The 16,991-nt window shown below is 53.5% G+C and overlaps 8 protein-coding genes across 8 annotated transcripts; 3 read left to right on the top strand and 5 right to left on the bottom strand.

Moving 5' to 3' along the window:
- Positions 1-1,112: 1,112 nt before the first annotated feature.
- NUU61_001743 (transcription factor TFIIIC subunit TFC1) lies at positions 1,113-3,247 on the top strand (the record flags this gene model as incomplete). Its single annotated transcript, XM_056652325.1, has 5 exons — positions 1,113-1,253; positions 1,315-1,624; positions 1,686-1,763; positions 1,827-1,935; positions 2,008-3,247. The coding sequence occupies 5 exons, from the start codon at positions 1,113-1,115 to the stop codon at positions 3,245-3,247; spliced, it is 1,878 nt and encodes a 625-aa protein (XP_056513392.1).
- A 451-nt stretch (positions 3,248-3,698) lies between these two features.
- NUU61_001742 (uncharacterized protein) lies at positions 3,699-4,813 on the bottom strand (the record flags this gene model as incomplete). Its single annotated transcript, XM_056652324.1, has 2 exons — positions 3,699-4,648; positions 4,705-4,813. The coding sequence occupies 2 exons, from the start codon at positions 4,811-4,813 to the stop codon at positions 3,699-3,701; spliced, it is 1,059 nt and encodes a 352-aa protein (XP_056513391.1).
- Positions 4,814-5,510: 697 nt separating this feature from the next.
- On the bottom strand, positions 5,511-5,783 carry NUU61_001741 (uncharacterized protein; the record flags this gene model as incomplete). The annotated part of the gene is made up of 1 exon (XM_056652323.1): positions 5,511-5,783. The coding sequence occupies one exon, from the start codon at positions 5,781-5,783 to the stop codon at positions 5,511-5,513; it is 273 nt and encodes a 90-aa protein (XP_056513390.1).
- A 480-nt stretch (positions 5,784-6,263) lies between these two features.
- Positions 6,264-7,403, bottom strand: NUU61_001740 (ribokinase; the record flags this gene model as incomplete). The annotated part of the gene is made up of 1 exon (XM_056652322.1): positions 6,264-7,403. The coding sequence occupies one exon, from the start codon at positions 7,401-7,403 to the stop codon at positions 6,264-6,266; it is 1,140 nt and encodes a 379-aa protein (XP_056513389.1).
- A 552-nt stretch (positions 7,404-7,955) lies between these two features.
- NUU61_001739 (uncharacterized protein) lies at positions 7,956-8,911 on the top strand (the record flags this gene model as incomplete). The annotated part of the gene is made up of 3 exons (XM_056652321.1): positions 7,956-8,111; positions 8,156-8,412; positions 8,533-8,911. 3 exons carry the CDS (start codon positions 7,956-7,958, stop codon positions 8,909-8,911), a joined length of 792 nt encoding a protein of 263 aa, XP_056513388.1.
- Positions 8,912-9,233: 322 nt separating this feature from the next.
- Positions 9,234-9,633, bottom strand: NUU61_001738 (CVNH domain-containing protein; the record flags this gene model as incomplete). Its single annotated transcript, XM_056652320.1, has 2 exons — positions 9,234-9,420; positions 9,458-9,633. The coding sequence occupies 2 exons, from the start codon at positions 9,631-9,633 to the stop codon at positions 9,234-9,236; spliced, it is 363 nt and encodes a 120-aa protein (XP_056513387.1).
- A 1,001-nt stretch (positions 9,634-10,634) lies between these two features.
- NUU61_001737 (MCM DNA helicase complex subunit MCM5) lies at positions 10,635-12,977 on the bottom strand (the record flags this gene model as incomplete). Its single annotated transcript, XM_056652319.1, has 4 exons — positions 10,635-11,127; positions 11,192-12,594; positions 12,651-12,777; positions 12,841-12,977. 4 exons carry the CDS (start codon positions 12,975-12,977, stop codon positions 10,635-10,637), a joined length of 2,160 nt encoding a protein of 719 aa, XP_056513386.1.
- A 410-nt stretch (positions 12,978-13,387) lies between these two features.
- NUU61_001736 (vacuolar protein sorting-associated protein 54) lies at positions 13,388-16,778 on the top strand (the record flags this gene model as incomplete). Its single annotated transcript, XM_056652318.1, has 3 exons — positions 13,388-13,616; positions 13,676-16,529; positions 16,583-16,778. 3 exons carry the CDS (start codon positions 13,388-13,390, stop codon positions 16,776-16,778), a joined length of 3,279 nt encoding a protein of 1,092 aa, XP_056513385.1.
- Between the last annotated feature and the right edge of the window lie 213 nt (positions 16,779-16,991).

Here is a 16,991-nt window from a genome sequence, read left to right as displayed (position 1 = left end):
GTGTCGCTTAGTGGCAGGCTGGGAGCGGGGGGGGTTCAACACCAGGGAATCAAGCGCCCAGGTTGCAGCCTGACAGCACTTGTGGAAGCCGATTCCGAAGCAAAGGGCAGCGAGCAGGAAATGTACAACAAAACAAAATAAAGATGCTTGAGTTGTTGTGGGAGGGAGAAGGGGGCAAGGGAAAGCGGGTTGTTTGAGGTGAGGGAAAGGCGGGCTGTGGTTCTCCTGGGATGGTGATGGGACCGATGACCATGTCAACACACGCCTCTCTGGTTATATTTTGCTACGATCTTGAGAATAGTTACTAAAGCATATCTATTGTCTAAATCCACTGGGTTGACTGGCTTATTTCCAATATATCCCTAGCCATCTACGTCTTCTTCTTGTATGCGGTGCTTTTTGCTCAGCCGTGCTTATGTCAAGTCAGGTGACCTGGCCAGGGGCAATGAGGTCTTTCCAAGGTTACAATAGGCGAGGTTAAATTAAGGATAGAATAATAATTAGAACAATGATTTCATCGTCAGGGGTATATTCGTAAAATTAATGGTTTCAATGGCCATCAAAAACTATATGTGGCATGGATGGACTTGGTCTGAGCAAATATATATATTCATGTAGCATGTAACGAGTCATGAAGAGAATGAGGTGGTGTTCATTGCCCAATTCCCCAGAATGGATAGTATTCTAAGTAGATACCACGCAACTTAACCATAAAAACTTGGCTAAAGAGAGATAGTTGATTTTTTCAACACTTAAGAGAACACTTGCATGGATATGGCTCCTTGTTGACCTTGAAAATCAGGAACCCAACGCCCGATTAGTCATCATACCGGTTCCAAAGTGGAACCTTGAGAATGTAGATTCAAGTCCTCTTCCTTGCCTCGCATTATATCTGAGAGTTTCAAATCCAAGGAAAGCACCAGTGGAAGACAAAAGTTAAAGATTGACCAGACCCTGTGTTGCACAGACACGGCAATGGATCTCTGAATTCTGCCTGATTGATCCGAGCAGATATCCATCCGACAGTGTAAGAGCCGAGTCCTTGAACTCGAAGCTGTTCCATCTGTCGAGTCTTTCTTTAACCCATCGTGTTTGACAGTGACATAATTACTATGGAAACACAACGGGAATCCAGAACGGCCCCGTTTTACTCGGTTCCCACTCGACGCCTCGTCAGTGTCGAGCATCCTGCCGTTGTCCGCAACTTCGACAAGGCAGTGAACACACTGCAGGGAAACAGAGGAATCAAGGCTGTGAGATATTCTCTTGATTGCCGCCTTTCTCAAGAAGCTTCCCATAACTGACTCGTCCCAGATCTTGAACCCGGTCAAGGCTGATACGCCAGCCAACCTGATTCTGCGGCCGGAAGATGCCCTGGCAAGACCAGTTCAGTCGACGAGTAGCCCGTCCAACAATGTCTTGCTGAAAGTCACTGTCCCGAAACGAACAGGGCGAAAGCGCAAGCGGGGCTCGGATGAGCAGTTCACTGAGGCGCCAGACGCTGTATCAACGGAGCCGCCCCAGCGACGCAATGCTAAAGATCTATTGCGCAGTCTTCGTGACAATCCGTCTACGTATCAGATACAGCCGGTGGGAAGGATCGAGCGCACACATGTGTTCCGAGGTTGGTCTCATCTTGTCTTTGCATCGATCCTCTCAGAACCGAAGAAAACTGACTGTGTCAGGCATGCCGGATTTTGTCTATTCGACGACGGCAAGTTCCTTTACGAATCGATTCCGGGAAAATATCTTGCCATACGACTGTAAGACAGACCCTTTGAGTATAGAAGAAAAAAAAAAAAAACCGCTTGCTAAGACTCCAGCAGTGGAGAAGCTGAAGCAGTTCGACATCGACATGGGCAAAGGAGCCACCTCTAGCGTGGACATCATTCCACCACCATCATTTAGTCATGGGGATGTTCCATTCCATTACATGTGAGTCCTTCAGACCATCACTTTGGTTGTAATCCTTGCGCAAATGGACGCCGTATTGACTTGAGAGCAAAGGTACCGACAAAACCCCACAGTGAAACAAGCTATCAATCAATCCGGCGAGGTCCAGACCATCAACACACAACAACCGATCAAGGTTCTTACGCATCTCGTCTCATACGACATCCCAGTGGTACCCTCGCAGCCCCAAGAGAGTCTGCCACACATCGACACGCTCGACAGTAGCCTCCGCGCCACTATCGACGCCGTCAAAGCGCGATTCGAGGAGCGACCAGCATGGACACGGCGCGCTCTACGCAACACCATCACCAGCGACGAGCAGCGCACCCTGCTGCGGCACGCAATCCCCTATGTTGGATACATCTTCAAGTCCGGGCCCTGGCGCGACGCCATCCTCAAGCTTGGCGTCGACCCACGGTCCTCCCCCGACTACCGCCACTACCAGACCTTCATGTTCCGCCTATCAACGCGCGAACCAGACGTCGCCCGCGACGGCGGCGGGCGTCGTCACACCCTCCCTCGCACCGATGCCAGAACCAACGCAGATAGCAGCAGTACGGCCGCAGAGCCCGGCCGTGCCGCCGAAGACCACCTCTTCACAGGCCGGCTGCCGCTGTCAACGGAGGGCCGGATCTGGATGGCGCGCGAGATCACAGACCCACAGCTAGCCGCGGTGCTCTACCCACCGGGAGGCGACTCCCCACCATTCCTGCGCGCGACATGCGAAATCACGAGCGATGGCTGGTTCGGGAACGGCACCCTCGCCAAGATCAAGACTATCATGCGCGCCAAGATCCATTTGCTTCTGGAGGGTCGCCAGCCCCGCGAGGAGGACTACCGGCGTATTATTCAGATGCCGGACTATGCGCGCGACGAGTCGGAGTTTAATCGCTTTGTTATCGATCCGGATGTGGCGACGAGCAAGGAGACTCAGTTGGCTACGGATGTTCGTGCTGTGATTCGGAGTGCGCCGTTGTGGAGGCGGATGACTGCATCTGCTGCGGCGGAGGATAAGGGGAAGAGGAAGGGTGCGGATACGTTCCCTGGCCGTGCGCTCAAGTCTCGGAAAGGGAAGACTAAAGCGGAGGAGGAAGAAGAAGAAGAAGAAGAAGAAGAAGAAGAAGAAGAAGCTGAAGATGAAGGCCCTGTCTCGAACGAGCAGAGTGAGGGCGAGGAGGAAGAGAGAGAGCGCGCGGAGATGTTGGAGGCGGTTGTGGCTGCGGCCGAGGCGAGAGATGCCGATGCAGAGGCGGCGAGCGAGACGGACGACACTGGGGATGAGGAGCAGGAGTAATTCGGCATAGTTAGGGCTCCAAGGTGGTGTTATGTTGGCTGTCTCTGTACCGCGACTACGATCATGAAGCTTTGAAGTCATGGAATCATTGCATTCAACATTGGAACCGTGCACCGTAAATCCCATCGCGTTATGGACAATCGTTAAACGGACATCAGACATGACAACGACAGATAGACTCATTAATTAATCGGCGAGCGAGCACAAGGAAAATCCAAGGACATGGAACGAGGAAACCGAGAGAAGCCACAAAAGGAGCAGTACAAATAGCACAACAGAGGGTATTCACAAGCAAAAAAACCATATAGCAAAGCATCAAAATCAAACACCACCCAAACTGACCAATGCCCAAAAAGCAGACCATAAAAGTCAAACATAACGCCATGCAGACACACCATATCGAGGACGCCGAGACCAGATGCATGGAGAATTGAACACTCCAGAGAGATGTTCAAGGGTCAGAAGATGGCGTCTCGGTGTTGAGAGTTTCCTTTATCTCGGTGTCGGCATCGATTGACTCGGTAGCCTTGGTGTCCACAGCAGGTTTGGGAGCAGGGGTCGTGTCCAGCAAAGAAGCAATGGAGGTTGTGACGGGAGGAAGGGTGCGCGCATGCTGGGCCGGCGGGGCCGATGCAGGGGCCTTCTTCGACTCGGGGGTATCGTCCTCGCCGAAGACCACGGCGTACGAGAAGGCATTGCAGTCCTCGGGATAGTAATCGGCGGCGTTGAGCTCGCCCAGCGGTGCACGGTCCTCATCCATCTTGGAGTCTTTCCGGGCGGCGGCAGCGGTAGCAGTAGTAGAGGACGAGGGACGAGATTGAGGGAGCTCGATCCCCAGCTCAACAGGCGGCATGTTCTCCTTTCCACGGCCGTCGGTGAGTTGCGACTTGGTCTCATCGTCGCTGATGTCCAGCACGTTAGTCGAGTGCTGCATCAGGTTGGTCATCTCCTCCTGCTCGGAGTCGACGTGGATGTCGAAGAACCACGAGGCAGGTGCCTTGGGCTGGGGCTTGGGAGCCTTGTTCTGCGACAGGGCAGTAGCCAGAGAGAATGGACGGCTGACGCCGCGCTTGCTTGGGGGCTCCGGACGGGCCTTGGTGATGTTCGACCGGCGACCGGAGGATTTGCATGATTTCGACGGCGGGGAGCGGCCGGCGGGCTTAAGCACCGGGGCGGATTTCGGAGTGGAGGGAGAGATCTTGAGGGGAGTCGACGAGACATGGAGTGAGCGGTTGGTATCACGAGTGGTCAGGACCATGCGCGAGGTCTTGACGGGCTTGGAAGATCCCTTGTCATCCTCATCGAAGGTGCGTTTGCGCTTGGCCGACTGGCTCAGGGCTGGGTCAACATTCTCGGTGTCGACATCGACAAAGATGGAGCTTTTAGCAGACAGTGCTGCTCCTGGAGCTGAAGGTTAGATTGATCATCGCAGGCATCAACACACCCAAGGGGCATACCATTTTGCAGGTTTTGGCGGTTCAGCTTCGACCGCATCAGAGTGTGCATCCGTGGCGTGTCGAGGCTGCCCAAGGGCTGCCGAGTTGGAGTCATGGTGAGAGCAGCCATGACGAAGACAGGAAGAGTAAGGAGGGTCTTTGTTTTGGCGTCGCGACGCTAAGTGGGGTCAACACTAAACACAGGGCGATCGCAGGCCTTTCGAGACTCGATCGGAGAAATGATCAGAGAAGATCAGAGAAAATCCGAGACAGAAAGAAAAAAAAAGAGATCAAAATGGAGAATGAGAAATGCAAAGGACAGAAAATGGTCGGATAATGTTGAAAGGAAAGGAAGGGTCAGCTGGAGCGACCACCACACCGAAGACAGAGATCGGGGCAGAGATGAGATGGCAGAGATGGGATCGAAGGACTTCTAATAGCACGAACAGATTGCTGGCAAGCCTCGATGGTAGACGGAGCAAGGAGAGGGAGACAGGGGACTATTTCAAGGCGTGCAGCTCGCGTCGTGGGCGCGTTCAAGGCGGGGGATTGGATGCCAGCTTGAGAGTGGCACACTGCAATTCTCTTGAATTCTTTTTCTTCTTCTTGTGAGCTGATCGGGGGAATGAGCATGGAATGCCGATCGTTGCGATACGATGTGATGTCCACTGTCTACGAGTATACCTTGGGTCCTCCCAGAGACAGTGTTCGTGAACACTTTTCTAAATCCATAATCCATATAATTGAATCTCTTCGATGTAAAACACCATCAATTGATTTCATCTCAAGCTGCATCCGACAGATCACATTTGATGTGCGCGACATCCCTACGACGCGTCGGGTACTGGGTACTCGGCCGCCCCGCCACAGAATGCCATTGCCGGGGTACCCAGTACTTTTTCTTTTCCCACGCGACGCGCACCGCGTTCATGCCCCTCACCGATGCAGGTGCGATGACGAGAACCACTTTCGCGCACAAATGAAACCATGCTGGGCCAACGCATCGAGGACTCGATTGGTTCTCGTTTCACCCCGACCACGGCACAGGATGAAACCATCGCCTCTGGGTGCGGGAGAGGGGAGGAGAGAAATGCAGGCATACGAACGGGGTTGTTGAATGGCTGGAGAACACGCCCCCCCCTGGGTATCCAGGCCGTGCAAAAGGACTGGATGACCGTCTTGGTGTACCCTGGAGGTATTTGCCTCCTATCTATCCATGGATGGCAATGTGACCGGCAAGAATGAAGAGCTTTCCTCGTGAATGATTGATCCCTAAATTATTCAACACGAGGGATTGGCATTGAATTACCCCTAATAGTCTGCTAAAAGACCTAAACAGGCCTAACTCAGGATGAGGCACTAATATTAGATCGGCCCAAGAGGCTAGGGTTGGCGCTGAGTCGAACAGCATTTATCATTTATAGAAAATGACATCAAGCAATAAATCGAATCCATGAGACCCAAGCTGAGAACAGCACTTGGTATTTGCAACCCTGTACACAGAAGAATTGGATCCAGTCGTGGTCAAGATGTTCTAGCATGATCTACTTGTAATGTACATGACTTCGTTATCTCCGTCCTTAGACCTCATCCTCCCACGGAATACTGTCCATAGCGCCCTGGCGCTCCACCCCGCGAGCGGATGCGCGCGCTGCCTGTCGCATAGCGTCGTCCATGAAAGTCTGGTACCGATGGGGTTTCTCGGCATCTGTGACATCCTGACCGGCTTTACCCTCGACACGACGTTGTTCGCGCCACCGTGCCACCTTGACAGCATAGGCTCCCACGAACGTGTCCCCGGCGGCAGTGGTGTCCAACACTCGAGACACTGGTGCCGCGGGAATTTCGTTGGTGAAGCGCCGCACCCCGTCGCTGGGCCCTGACGACCCGCCATCAGTGGCACTGTACCAGACACCTTTGGCCCCCAGCGTGATGAGCACGTAGGTCACGCCCAGTTGGTGGAAATACCGAGCCACCTTCTCCTTGCCATCTAGGCTCGCTGCCTCGGGCAGCCGGCGGGAGAGTTGCTCGGCAGGCGGGGTCATCAGCTCGGCCTCGGTCTCATTCAGGATCAAATGATCGACGGCGGTATAGACATCCTCGGGGAGGCCGCCGGGAGGGGCGGGGGCTGGGTTGACCATGACGTCGGGCCCGCACTCGATGCCGCGTTTGCCAGCAGCCCGGTTCTCATTCCTATATTTCGCAATCGCCCGCAGCGTCCCGATCACTGTATCGACAGGGATCTCGCCTTGCATCACGATCACGTCCGGCACCGGGGCCGCCAGCGCCATGCCCAGGACCTCAGGCGTGGGCTGCATGCCCTGATAATTGGCGCCGGGCGAGAAGAGGATGCGGTTCTCGCCACCGGCCGACGAGTCGACGATAATAACTGCCACCCCCGTGTATGCGTTATCCACCACCTGTATGCGCGCCGGGTCGACACCGGATTTCTCGAGCGTTGGCTTCAACAGCGCCGCGAAGTGGCCATCCAATGCGCCGACCGCGCCGACCATCTCGACATGGACATCACTACTGGAGGGTGTGAATGAGGGCTGGCATCTCGACAGCCGTCCGCACGCGACAGCCTGGTTGGCGCCCTTGCCGCCAGCACTGGTGAAATAGGACGACGCGGTGATGGTCTCGCCAGCATCGGGGAACCGAGGAGTGACCGACACCATATCGGCATTGAGGGAGCCGACGACACGGATGAGAGGGGCCATGGTGAAGAGTCGATTCAATCCGAAGATTGGTTCTTTGAAGTGCAAGGTCAAGGTCAAGTCAAGATCCAGGCGAGAGAACCGATAAGCAAGGTGGGGTGACGTTGAGCGTGGGGTCGGATGTGGGCCGAACATGCCCTAGTTTGACATAGAGCGAATACTCTGCGTTCTCTCGTGACGTCCTGTGAGGATATTCTGGCTTATTCATGAATTTTAGTGAATGCAATTAGACGGCCTGGGGTAACTTCGATATGTTCGCCAAATGAACCAAATCCCAAGCCCGCGTTGTTGTACCACGCTCACGTCGATATCAAACCACACTATCTCCGCCAAAGTTCTCAAACCCGTGATTGACCATGAGGCAAGCAAAGATTGCGTAGAGCTGCCTTGCGTGAAGCAAAGGAAGAAGATCCCCGAGAGATTGATTTGACTCATTTTGGCAGGAGCGCCAGTCGCTGTTGCCTGAGGGTTCGGGACTGGATGCCACAGCGAAAGCAAACAGAACAGGCAGATCCCAAGTTTCCTTCTCAAGTTTCCTCATCTTTCATCCTCCAAATGGCTGAGCCGGACGACTCCCAGAAGGCAAATGAGCCCGCCTATCTTGACATAGGTACTGAGTTGTCCCAATATTTCGAAGCTCAATCTCAACCCCAAACTCGAAGTCGCAAGCGCAAGCGTGGACAGTCTCCATCAGAAGAAAGCCACACTCAGGTGGTTTCCCATGATGAGGAATTTGACGGTCTTGTTGTGCGCAGCCCCTAAGAGAGGCCATCCAGTTTGCAGAGAAGATGCAATCCATCCGTTTCGACCCGCCGACACGACGGTACATCTACTGGACGGATGCATCTGTTTATCGCCGATGCGCGGCTGGCGCAGTTGTGTGGCTTGCCTCCATCAGGCCGGAAAAGTGGACGGAAAAAGGCTATCCTTTCCCCATTATCACTGATTGCTCGGAGCTCGTGGAGGTTTTCGCTATTGCCACTGCCCTGGAAACTGCCGTGGCCCATGTCACGTACGTTCAGAAGCTGATCTTGACGGGAGACCAGGAGGAACGCCAATAATTCACAGGGTTTATTGCCCATGAGGTACTTGTGTTCTCCGATTGTGTCGGTGCGATGCAACGCATCAAGAGGAAGCCGAGTCGACTGTTTCATGATCGATATTTCATGCATGTGCAGTCCGCTATTGAGCATATCCAAAAGCTGCGTGAGATGGGTGCCCGTGTGGGGCTGCATTTGGTTCCTGGGCACAACGGCGTGGCAGGAAACGAGAGGGCCCATAACATGGCCAAGAAAACCGCCCGGAAGCTCGCATCCCGTCAAATCCCAAAATACATCTACATTCCAGTTCCTATACCCGGTCGTCCCACAGGGACCACACCCTCCGTGTCATGCTCCAAAGTGTCAGAGCCGGAACCCACTCAAGCCCCAGCTCCAAGCTCAACGTCTAGCTCATCCAGTGTGCCCCGGCAGTTCGAATTTGCTGGAGTCACCTGGACTGTGACTGGGTGATGCGAAAAAGATCAGGGTGAGCAGGCCACAGTTCTTACCCACAGTATGGCTACAGGAAATGTCCAGTGAATACGACCGCTTGTATGATGACAATGACACGACGACATGACCTCGGGAAGACAGAAGAACACGAAGGCCCGATGACATGAATGTTGGATACTGTGGAATAACGACAAAGACAGAAGAGAATTGTGCTATGTACCCATGGGTGGAGATTCGAGTCTGTATCAACGAACATGTTTTTCTCAATCACATTGCCTTGACCAGCAACATTCTCTAGCAAGCACTTGTCACGGTACCCTAGGGAGCTAATTGACTCAGTCTATTGAAAAACCAAATTCCCATTTTCGTTGGTGATCCGTTCCGCCAAGTTGATATCCGCCTCCACACCCTCGCCGTCGACATTGTTCAAGACTGCCCGGAGGATGGGGACCTCGTCGTCCCCTTCCCGGTTGAGGCTGATATCCTGTGCACTGTCCTTGAAGTTCTCGCCCCCCAGTAGAAGGATCCTAAACAGGGAAGTCTGTTAGACAAGTTGATTGGAACTCGTTTGGCGCGGTTGTGAAATAGCAATTGAAATCGTAGTTACCATCATTGTTCCCGAGGATATCGTTGAGATCCAGTGTAGACTCCTGTTCGTCGCCGTCCTCGTCTCGAAGAACAGCCTTGAGGACATAGTCATCTTCAAGTTCGATGCTCGTGGCTGACGCGTGGAAGCTCATGGTGACAGGATTTGAGATGAAGCTCTCAAATGTTGAGATTGGATGTGAATATCGAAGAAAAGGAGATGGCACGGGAATTGAATGTCATTTATAGAATTGTCCTCCCCTGGGAGTCAGCTCTGGATCCCCATCCCCCGCCCCAGACCTCAGACAGCGGATTCCTGCAGTCGGCCCTACCTCTTGTCCGACACTTGTCTGGGACTCATTTGCCCCTACCCATCGCAATGTGGACTCACCGGTTGCAGTACTGCAGGCAGGGGGGTGGCTGTATCACACGGATTGAACACCAAGTCAATTCCATTGGAACAATCTACCTGGACAGCGGGGGAGGAAGAGTATCAAACCCGACTTACACTGGCAGCAGCAACAGAAGCCGAAGACAGCACCGCTCGAAGCCCCGGTTATCGTGGCGCATGATCCAGCCCTGTGGTCTTCAGCCACGGGATCGAAGATATCATTTTCGACGTGGCAACGGAGATGCAGGCCAAGATTGTCCTGCGCCACTGGTCTGCGGTGCGAGGAGCCAGGCCTTGATAAGTCCCAGGCTATTCAAGGTCGTGGGAGAGAGAAACACTGGTGCCTAAACAGGACCGGAGTGGATGGGGCCAGTCTGGCGTTAAGTCTGGCGTGAGATGCAGCCTCAAGGTGGAGGTGCTTGGCAGTTGGCTTTGCAAAGGCAGAGATATTGTGCTCCACAGCCGGTGGCTTGATTGCCCCATGGCTGGCAGTCCTCGGGCTGCGTGGGAGCGAGGAGAATATAGAAGGGAATGGTTTGATGAACAGTTTGGAGGGATGCAATTGCTCTCCGTGGAGATATAGCTTCAAAGGTCTTGATATGGAGGGGAAAAAAAAGCCACGCCGGACACCGCTCGAACTCCCCTTTGCGAACCCAGCATATGCACAACAATGAAATCAATCAGCCGTCTCCCGTATACTCACGTACCCAGTAACCTTGGAAGACTACAGGGTAACCACACGTTACAGTCATCATCGCGGGCATCTTAAGCCCCATTCCGGTAGACCTGCGAGCCACCAGAGCGGATCTGCACCGTATCTCTGCGCTGCATGACCACCAAGGCCCGGTTGAGCGCTTGCTCGGTGTACCCCCGTCCCTCGACAAACTCGCGGCGCAAAGTGGCCAAGCTGGTGCTCCAGCCAATGGGTAGACGGCGCTTGAGTTCGTCTTCAATCTTGCTTGACTCCTCCATGAGCTCCTTACTTCCCTGGCCTTCGCCCTGGGTGACGGCATCCATTGTGGATGCAAGGAACAGCCGGATGGCCTCGTCTACGTGAGCTTCGGTGGCGATGGGCGAGAGCGAGAGTTTGGCGAGCGACTCCGTAATACGGACGATGGCCTCGAGCTGACGCACGGTGATGGGGATTGAAGATCTCACATTGGCTTCGAGTTCGGCGCGGTGCACCTGCTTTCGGATCGAGACGAAGTGGGATGAGAGCTTCTCAGCGGCTTCGGGGGAGAGACGAGGCGCGCAGCGACTAAAAACGTAGTGTTAGTAATTTTGCGAAGTGGCACGACTCAAGCTCTGTCATGGCAACATACCTTCGGCAGTAGCTGATATAGCGCTTCATCTGATCGACTGGGATCTCGGCCTCGACCTGTTCCTCCACACCTCGGCCGCCCATGTGGACGCCCATAACGTGGCGGGCAATATTTTCATCACGGCTGCGCTCGTGGTCGTCCCGAACAATGAAGATCATATCGAAACGGGACAGGATCGTGGTTTGGAAGTCGATGTTCTCACCCGGGGTCCGGAGGTCGTCGTAACGGCCAAAGATCGGGTTGGCCGCGGCCAGGACCGACGTGCGAGAGTTCAGAATTGTCGTGATACCGGCCTTGGCGATCGAAATGGTTTGTTGCTCCATGGCTTCGTGAATGGCCACCCGGTCCTCGTCTCTCATTTTGTCGAACTCATCGATACACACGACACCGCCGTCTGCAAGTACCATTGCACCACCTTCCAGGTAGAATTCGCGCGTGGCATGGTCACGCTGGACAGAGGCAGTTAAACCAGCTGCTGAAGATCCCTTTCCAGAAGTGTAGATTGCAATAGGTGCTGCCTTTTCAACAAACTTCAATAATTGAGACTTGGCTGTACCAGGGTCACCCAGCATGAGCACGTTGATATCGCCACGAAGCTTCATTCCATCAGGCAGGATCTTCTTTGAGCCGCCCATCAGCAGACATACAATGGCCTTCTTGATATCGATGTTGCCATAGATGGACGGGGCAATGCTTCTGGCGATGGCGTCGTACAAGTCGGGTCTGCGGCTAAGCTCCAAGAATTCCTGCTCTTCTTCTTCCGAAAAAATGGCGTTACCTTTGGCTGTTTGATCCAAGTCCGTGTTAAGCCCAACCGCCCGGAGATAGGGATTGCGGATGGCTACCGCGGCCTCCTTCTTGCCGCCCTTAGCTTGATAGATGGAGAAGATTCCCATGACAGTACAGTGCGAACCAGGAACAACTCGGTTGGCCAGATATCGGTCTGCCGAAATGAGAACATGTCGTGGCAGTTCACCGACGGGGACCTGATCGGGGGCCTCTTGCAGCTTGAGCACTTGCTGGTCCACAAATTGGCATTTTTCGTGGTGAACCTGATAAGGATCCAGGGGACATTGTTCGCCAGGTTGATCGCCAGGATCTTTCGGCCGGCCACAGCGTCTTGGCAGTGACAAACCAGAAAAGCCACCTTCGACGTGGATATTCTCGCTATGATCGCAGTTCTTGCAGCGGATGTGGACAGTGGTCGCCTTGGACGAGATCGTAGACGCTCCAATGACAATTCCGGGAATACGCACAAGGTGAGAGATATTGGTTGCATTCAGGTCGCGGATGGAGATGTGCGATGCCGAGGAGTGGAGAAGGAGCTGGTGGGAGGGAAGTGTGATGTCGCGCTGGCCTGGGTAGACAATTCGCTGCGTGCATTGCTGCAACGCTAGTTCGAACTACTCAATGTAAGCGAACACGAAAAGGCAATCTATCGAAGATAAAGTGCACTTACGAGAGGGATGATATCGGCAGGCTCCGTGGTCAGTTTGTGGGCCAACTCCTCGTTGTAGGAAATTAGATGGGCGATATCGATGTCGCAATAATATTGCTTCACCAGTACATTTTGTCGTAATTGGTCTCTATTGCCGCGATCAGGTCAGCATCTCATTAGCCCGTCATGATTATGAATGTGGGTTGCGTACCGGTAGATAAAAGCATTATCCAGTTGGAATTCCAGCACGAAGTCGCGCAGTCGGCTCTGGATAGTCGTGCGGGATTCCTCAGCACCATTGGTACTGGGCGCAAGAACGCTCAAAGTATAAGGAGTACGGCGATCCATGATGGGCTGGAGGGAGGGTGATGGGAGGACGACGAAGGGAGGGAACTTTTGGATTTGAGTGGAAACACCAACGCGTCGCGTGGTGCGTGGCTCACGCGTTAAGTGGTTTTGGCCTAAGGCATAAACACGGAATATTATTACTCCGTCATAGTTCCTTTGGGATTAGCGCATTACCCGATTGGGTGCAGCTGCCATGCCCAGCTCGAACCAAAAGCCACCTCGCATTTACTGCTGACTCGCCTTGGACTTGACCTTGAACCGGAATTGCGGCTGGTGCTGAAGTTGTTTGAGTTGGCAGCCCAGGAATTTGCCGGAGCTCTAAAGCCAGGGGTTTGTCGGGTGTCATGATCAGATAACACCGACCGTCTCCAACGATCGACTCCCGCGGCCGTCGCATCCGGCTTGTGGACATGAACGAGATGTCGTCAACCAGTCCGCGCAAGTCAATTGACAGTCTGGCGTCTGTGGCATCCTCGCCATCACTTTCACATTATCCAACAGGCCAGTTGGAGTCTCCGCGCGTGCCTTCTCAGCGGAACCCCCTGAGGAGGGGATCTACAGCGAGCTCGATTGTCAGCATCGGAGGGGTTTTGGACTCCTCCAACTACAATGGCTCCATTGTAGAGTCCGATCAAAATGGTTTGTCTCGCAGGGTGTGAATTGATCCATAGTGTACTGATTGCCTTATGTCTACGTAGCCATTTCAACCCTCCTCCAACCGCCGATCGTTCGCACCGGCTTGACGGCACATACGTCCGTCTCGTCTACTGGATACAAACCTCCGTCGACTCGCGATATCCCCCCGGTAACTTTGACGAACATCACCCACGTGGACTCGAAGGCTTTCCAACCATACCTCTCACAAGTGGGTTCGCTGTATGATGTGTTTCAACAGTCAAAAGAGAATGGCGTGGAAGATCCCCAGTTGGCGCAGGGCGCCAAATCGCCCAAGCCCGATGAAGTTGACACATTGATGCCATGGTCACCGGAGCGAAGATCATCCTTCATGTCGACTAGTTCGCGACCGACATCCCCCTATGGTCATCGAAGTCATCGCTCCTCCGGGGCCCGCCGCGGGCCAGGTGTAACACCTCTTTCCACAATCCCGCCAGTTTATTTCGAAGAGGACTTTCGCCTGGAGAATCCTCGCACCTTCGATGTGATATCGGAGAAATCGGAGGTGGTCCGACCACCAAGGCCGCCTGTAAAAGATGACAAGCACGCCGGTGGTATAACCGCCCTGCCTGCCCAAACGGGACGGAAAGCACTTGCGACCAATGCTATTCTTCAAGAGAAGCTCTCATGGTACATGGATACTGTGGAGATTCATCTCATCTCATCCATTTCCACTGCATCCAAATCGTTCTTTACTGCTCTTGGCTCACTGCGGGAGTTGCATGCCGAAGCGGCCGATTCAGTCGAACGGATACAGGTTCTGAGGAGAGATTTGCAGAAAATCGACAAGGAGATGGCACTGGGTGGCCTCAAAATCGTGAACTTGAGACGGCGAAGAGAAAATGTGAGAATGCTGGCAGCTGCTGTGGCGCAGCTCCGTGATGTGGTCGAGTCGGTGGCTCGATGCGAAGAGTTGGTGGAGCAGGGGGACATCGAGGAAGCCACAGATGGTCTCGAAGATGTGGAAAATTTGATGGCTGGGGAGAAAGTATCTGATCGTCGCACCGAAGAGGGCGACGGCGATATCCCACGACGAGCCATTGATCTCCGAAGGATCAAGGCACTTGAAGGGGCATCTGAAGACCTTGCACAGCTGCGGCACCGCATTGGAATAGGTTATGAGACTCGGTTCTTGAATGATCTTCTGGAAGACTTGCGACAGCATGTCCAAAACGTGCCATCTGACCTTACGTTGCAGCGTTGGGGATATTCATTTCAACGACAACGCGGTAGCCACCGTTCTGGGGTATCAGTGTCTCCAACTTATATGAACTTCGACAAGGAACTGCGATCCAGATTACACAACCAGCTTACGGGTCTCGCGCGTGCTCGCTACACCACACCCGCGGCAACTTCGTTCAAGACAGCTGTCTTGCGAGAAATGAAAGGACTGATTCGAAAACACCTACCCAGCTCTAGTGACGATGACAACGAATCGATGGTGTCGGTATCCACGCATGGCGAGCGCCAGCGTAGCCAACAAGACAAATCGTCTAGTCTTGCGCGTAACCTTCGTGCTCTTGACGCAGAGGACGCCTACAAGATGCTGGTAGACATATACAGTGGAATCAGCGAATCTTTGCGGCGACTTAGCGTACAAGTCAAGGTTCTTCTGGATATCGCCAGCGGTCTTGGAAGTTCCCCGGTTGCTGGTAGGAAATCACCGCGCAGCCCCAATCCTCAGAGTATTGATCAGGCAGCGAAATCACCAGAGACAGGGCCAACGGCTTCCGCGATGGCTCAGGATGAGATTCTACAGGTTTTGGATATGTCGAGTCTTTTGGGTCAAGCGGTTGATATCGCTCAGTCGCAAATCATAAAGGTCCTGAAAGTTCGGTCTGAACAGACGAATCAGCTTTCCAAGGAGGATTTCCTGAAATACTTCACGCTCAATCGCCTTTTCGCTGACGAATGCGAGGCAATTTCTGGGCGAAGCGGCACTGCGCTCAAGAATATCGTTGGTAACCAGATTCGCGATTTTATCACTCGGTTTGGCGATGGACAGAGGCACCGTATTGTCAAAGTCATGGATGCCGACCGTTGGGACGCACGAGACTTTGGAGATCCTGAAATCGATATCTTGTCCCGAATCCTCGATGCCAGCACCAAGGATATTGAGACTTGGGTGGAGGTTTCTAAGATCTGGACCTCAGATGGCGAGAACAAGCAAGTCAATGCCGCTGAAGCCGATACCACTGTGAATGGTGGGGCGAACAAGGACAAGGTGCGCGGTGCCGTGATCGATGAGCAGAAGTACATTCTGCCTGACTCGGCTGTGGCAATTATGCGCAGTATCGAGGAGTTCGAGTTTCTCATGACAAACATTCCCAGCATGATCCAAGATATCGCTCCGCATCTGCTGGAAATTCTTAAGCTGTTCAACTCGCGGTCATCCCAGCTGATTCTTGGTGCGGGCGCCACGCGCAGCGCGGGTCTAAAGAACATTACCACCAAGCATCTTGCTCTGTCTTCGCAGGCGCTGAGTTTCGTCGTTGCACTGGTCCCATATGTCCGGGAGTTTATCCGGCGCCACGGACAAGCCCACCAAATGATGGCAGAGTTTGACAAAGTCAAGCGACTTTGTCAGGAGCACCAAACCGGTATCCACGAAAAACTGGTTGACATTATGAGCTCACGCTCCTCGGTTCATGTCACTGCTATGAAGAAGATCGACTGGGATGCCGACACGTCCACGGGCGTTCATCCTTACATGGAAACACTGGCGAGGGAGACTGGTACTTTGCACCGAGTTTTAAGCAAGCATCTGCCAGACATGACCGTCAATATGATCATGGGACCTGTGTTCAACAATTACCGAGAGCAGTGGGCCAAGGCGTTTGATGAAGCAAGCGTGCAGTCAGAGACCGGGAAGAAGCGGTAAGGTACCACGTATTCCTCTTATAGGTTGTTAGTGCTGATGATGTCTATAGAATGGAAGATGATGTCGAACACTTCCGGACCAAGCTGGGCAAAATCGACGAAGGTGCCAGTGGTGTGGGCGACAAGCTGCGCGAGGTCGTCCAGGCCAAAACAATTATTTCCACTGCCAGCGAAACAGACAAACCGGAGTCCTCGAGTGAAAATCAGGAGCAGCCTAAGGGCGGCTCAGAATCGACCGAGTCATGAAACGCTCCTATCTCCCGGCCTGGCTCATTTGCACATGAACTCCCTGTCACACTATATGCATATAAACCTCCCCCCTGTACGTTGCAGCCTATGCAAATGCTCCCGAACCTGTACAGAACCCCCATGTTGTCATTGGACAACAGCCCCCCCCCCCCCCCAAGTCGCATTTATAGAGCCGGCGTTTTGTTTTCGATATATCAATGAACAGATTTG

Source organism: Penicillium alfredii (genome assembly GCF_028826965.1).
Source record: "Penicillium alfredii strain IBT 34128 chromosome Unknown utg000004l_segment0_segment0, whole genome shotgun sequence".
NCBI lineage: Eukaryota > Fungi > Ascomycota > Eurotiomycetes > Eurotiales > Aspergillaceae > Penicillium > Penicillium alfredii.
This window is presented reverse-complemented; position numbering and strand designations above follow the sequence as displayed.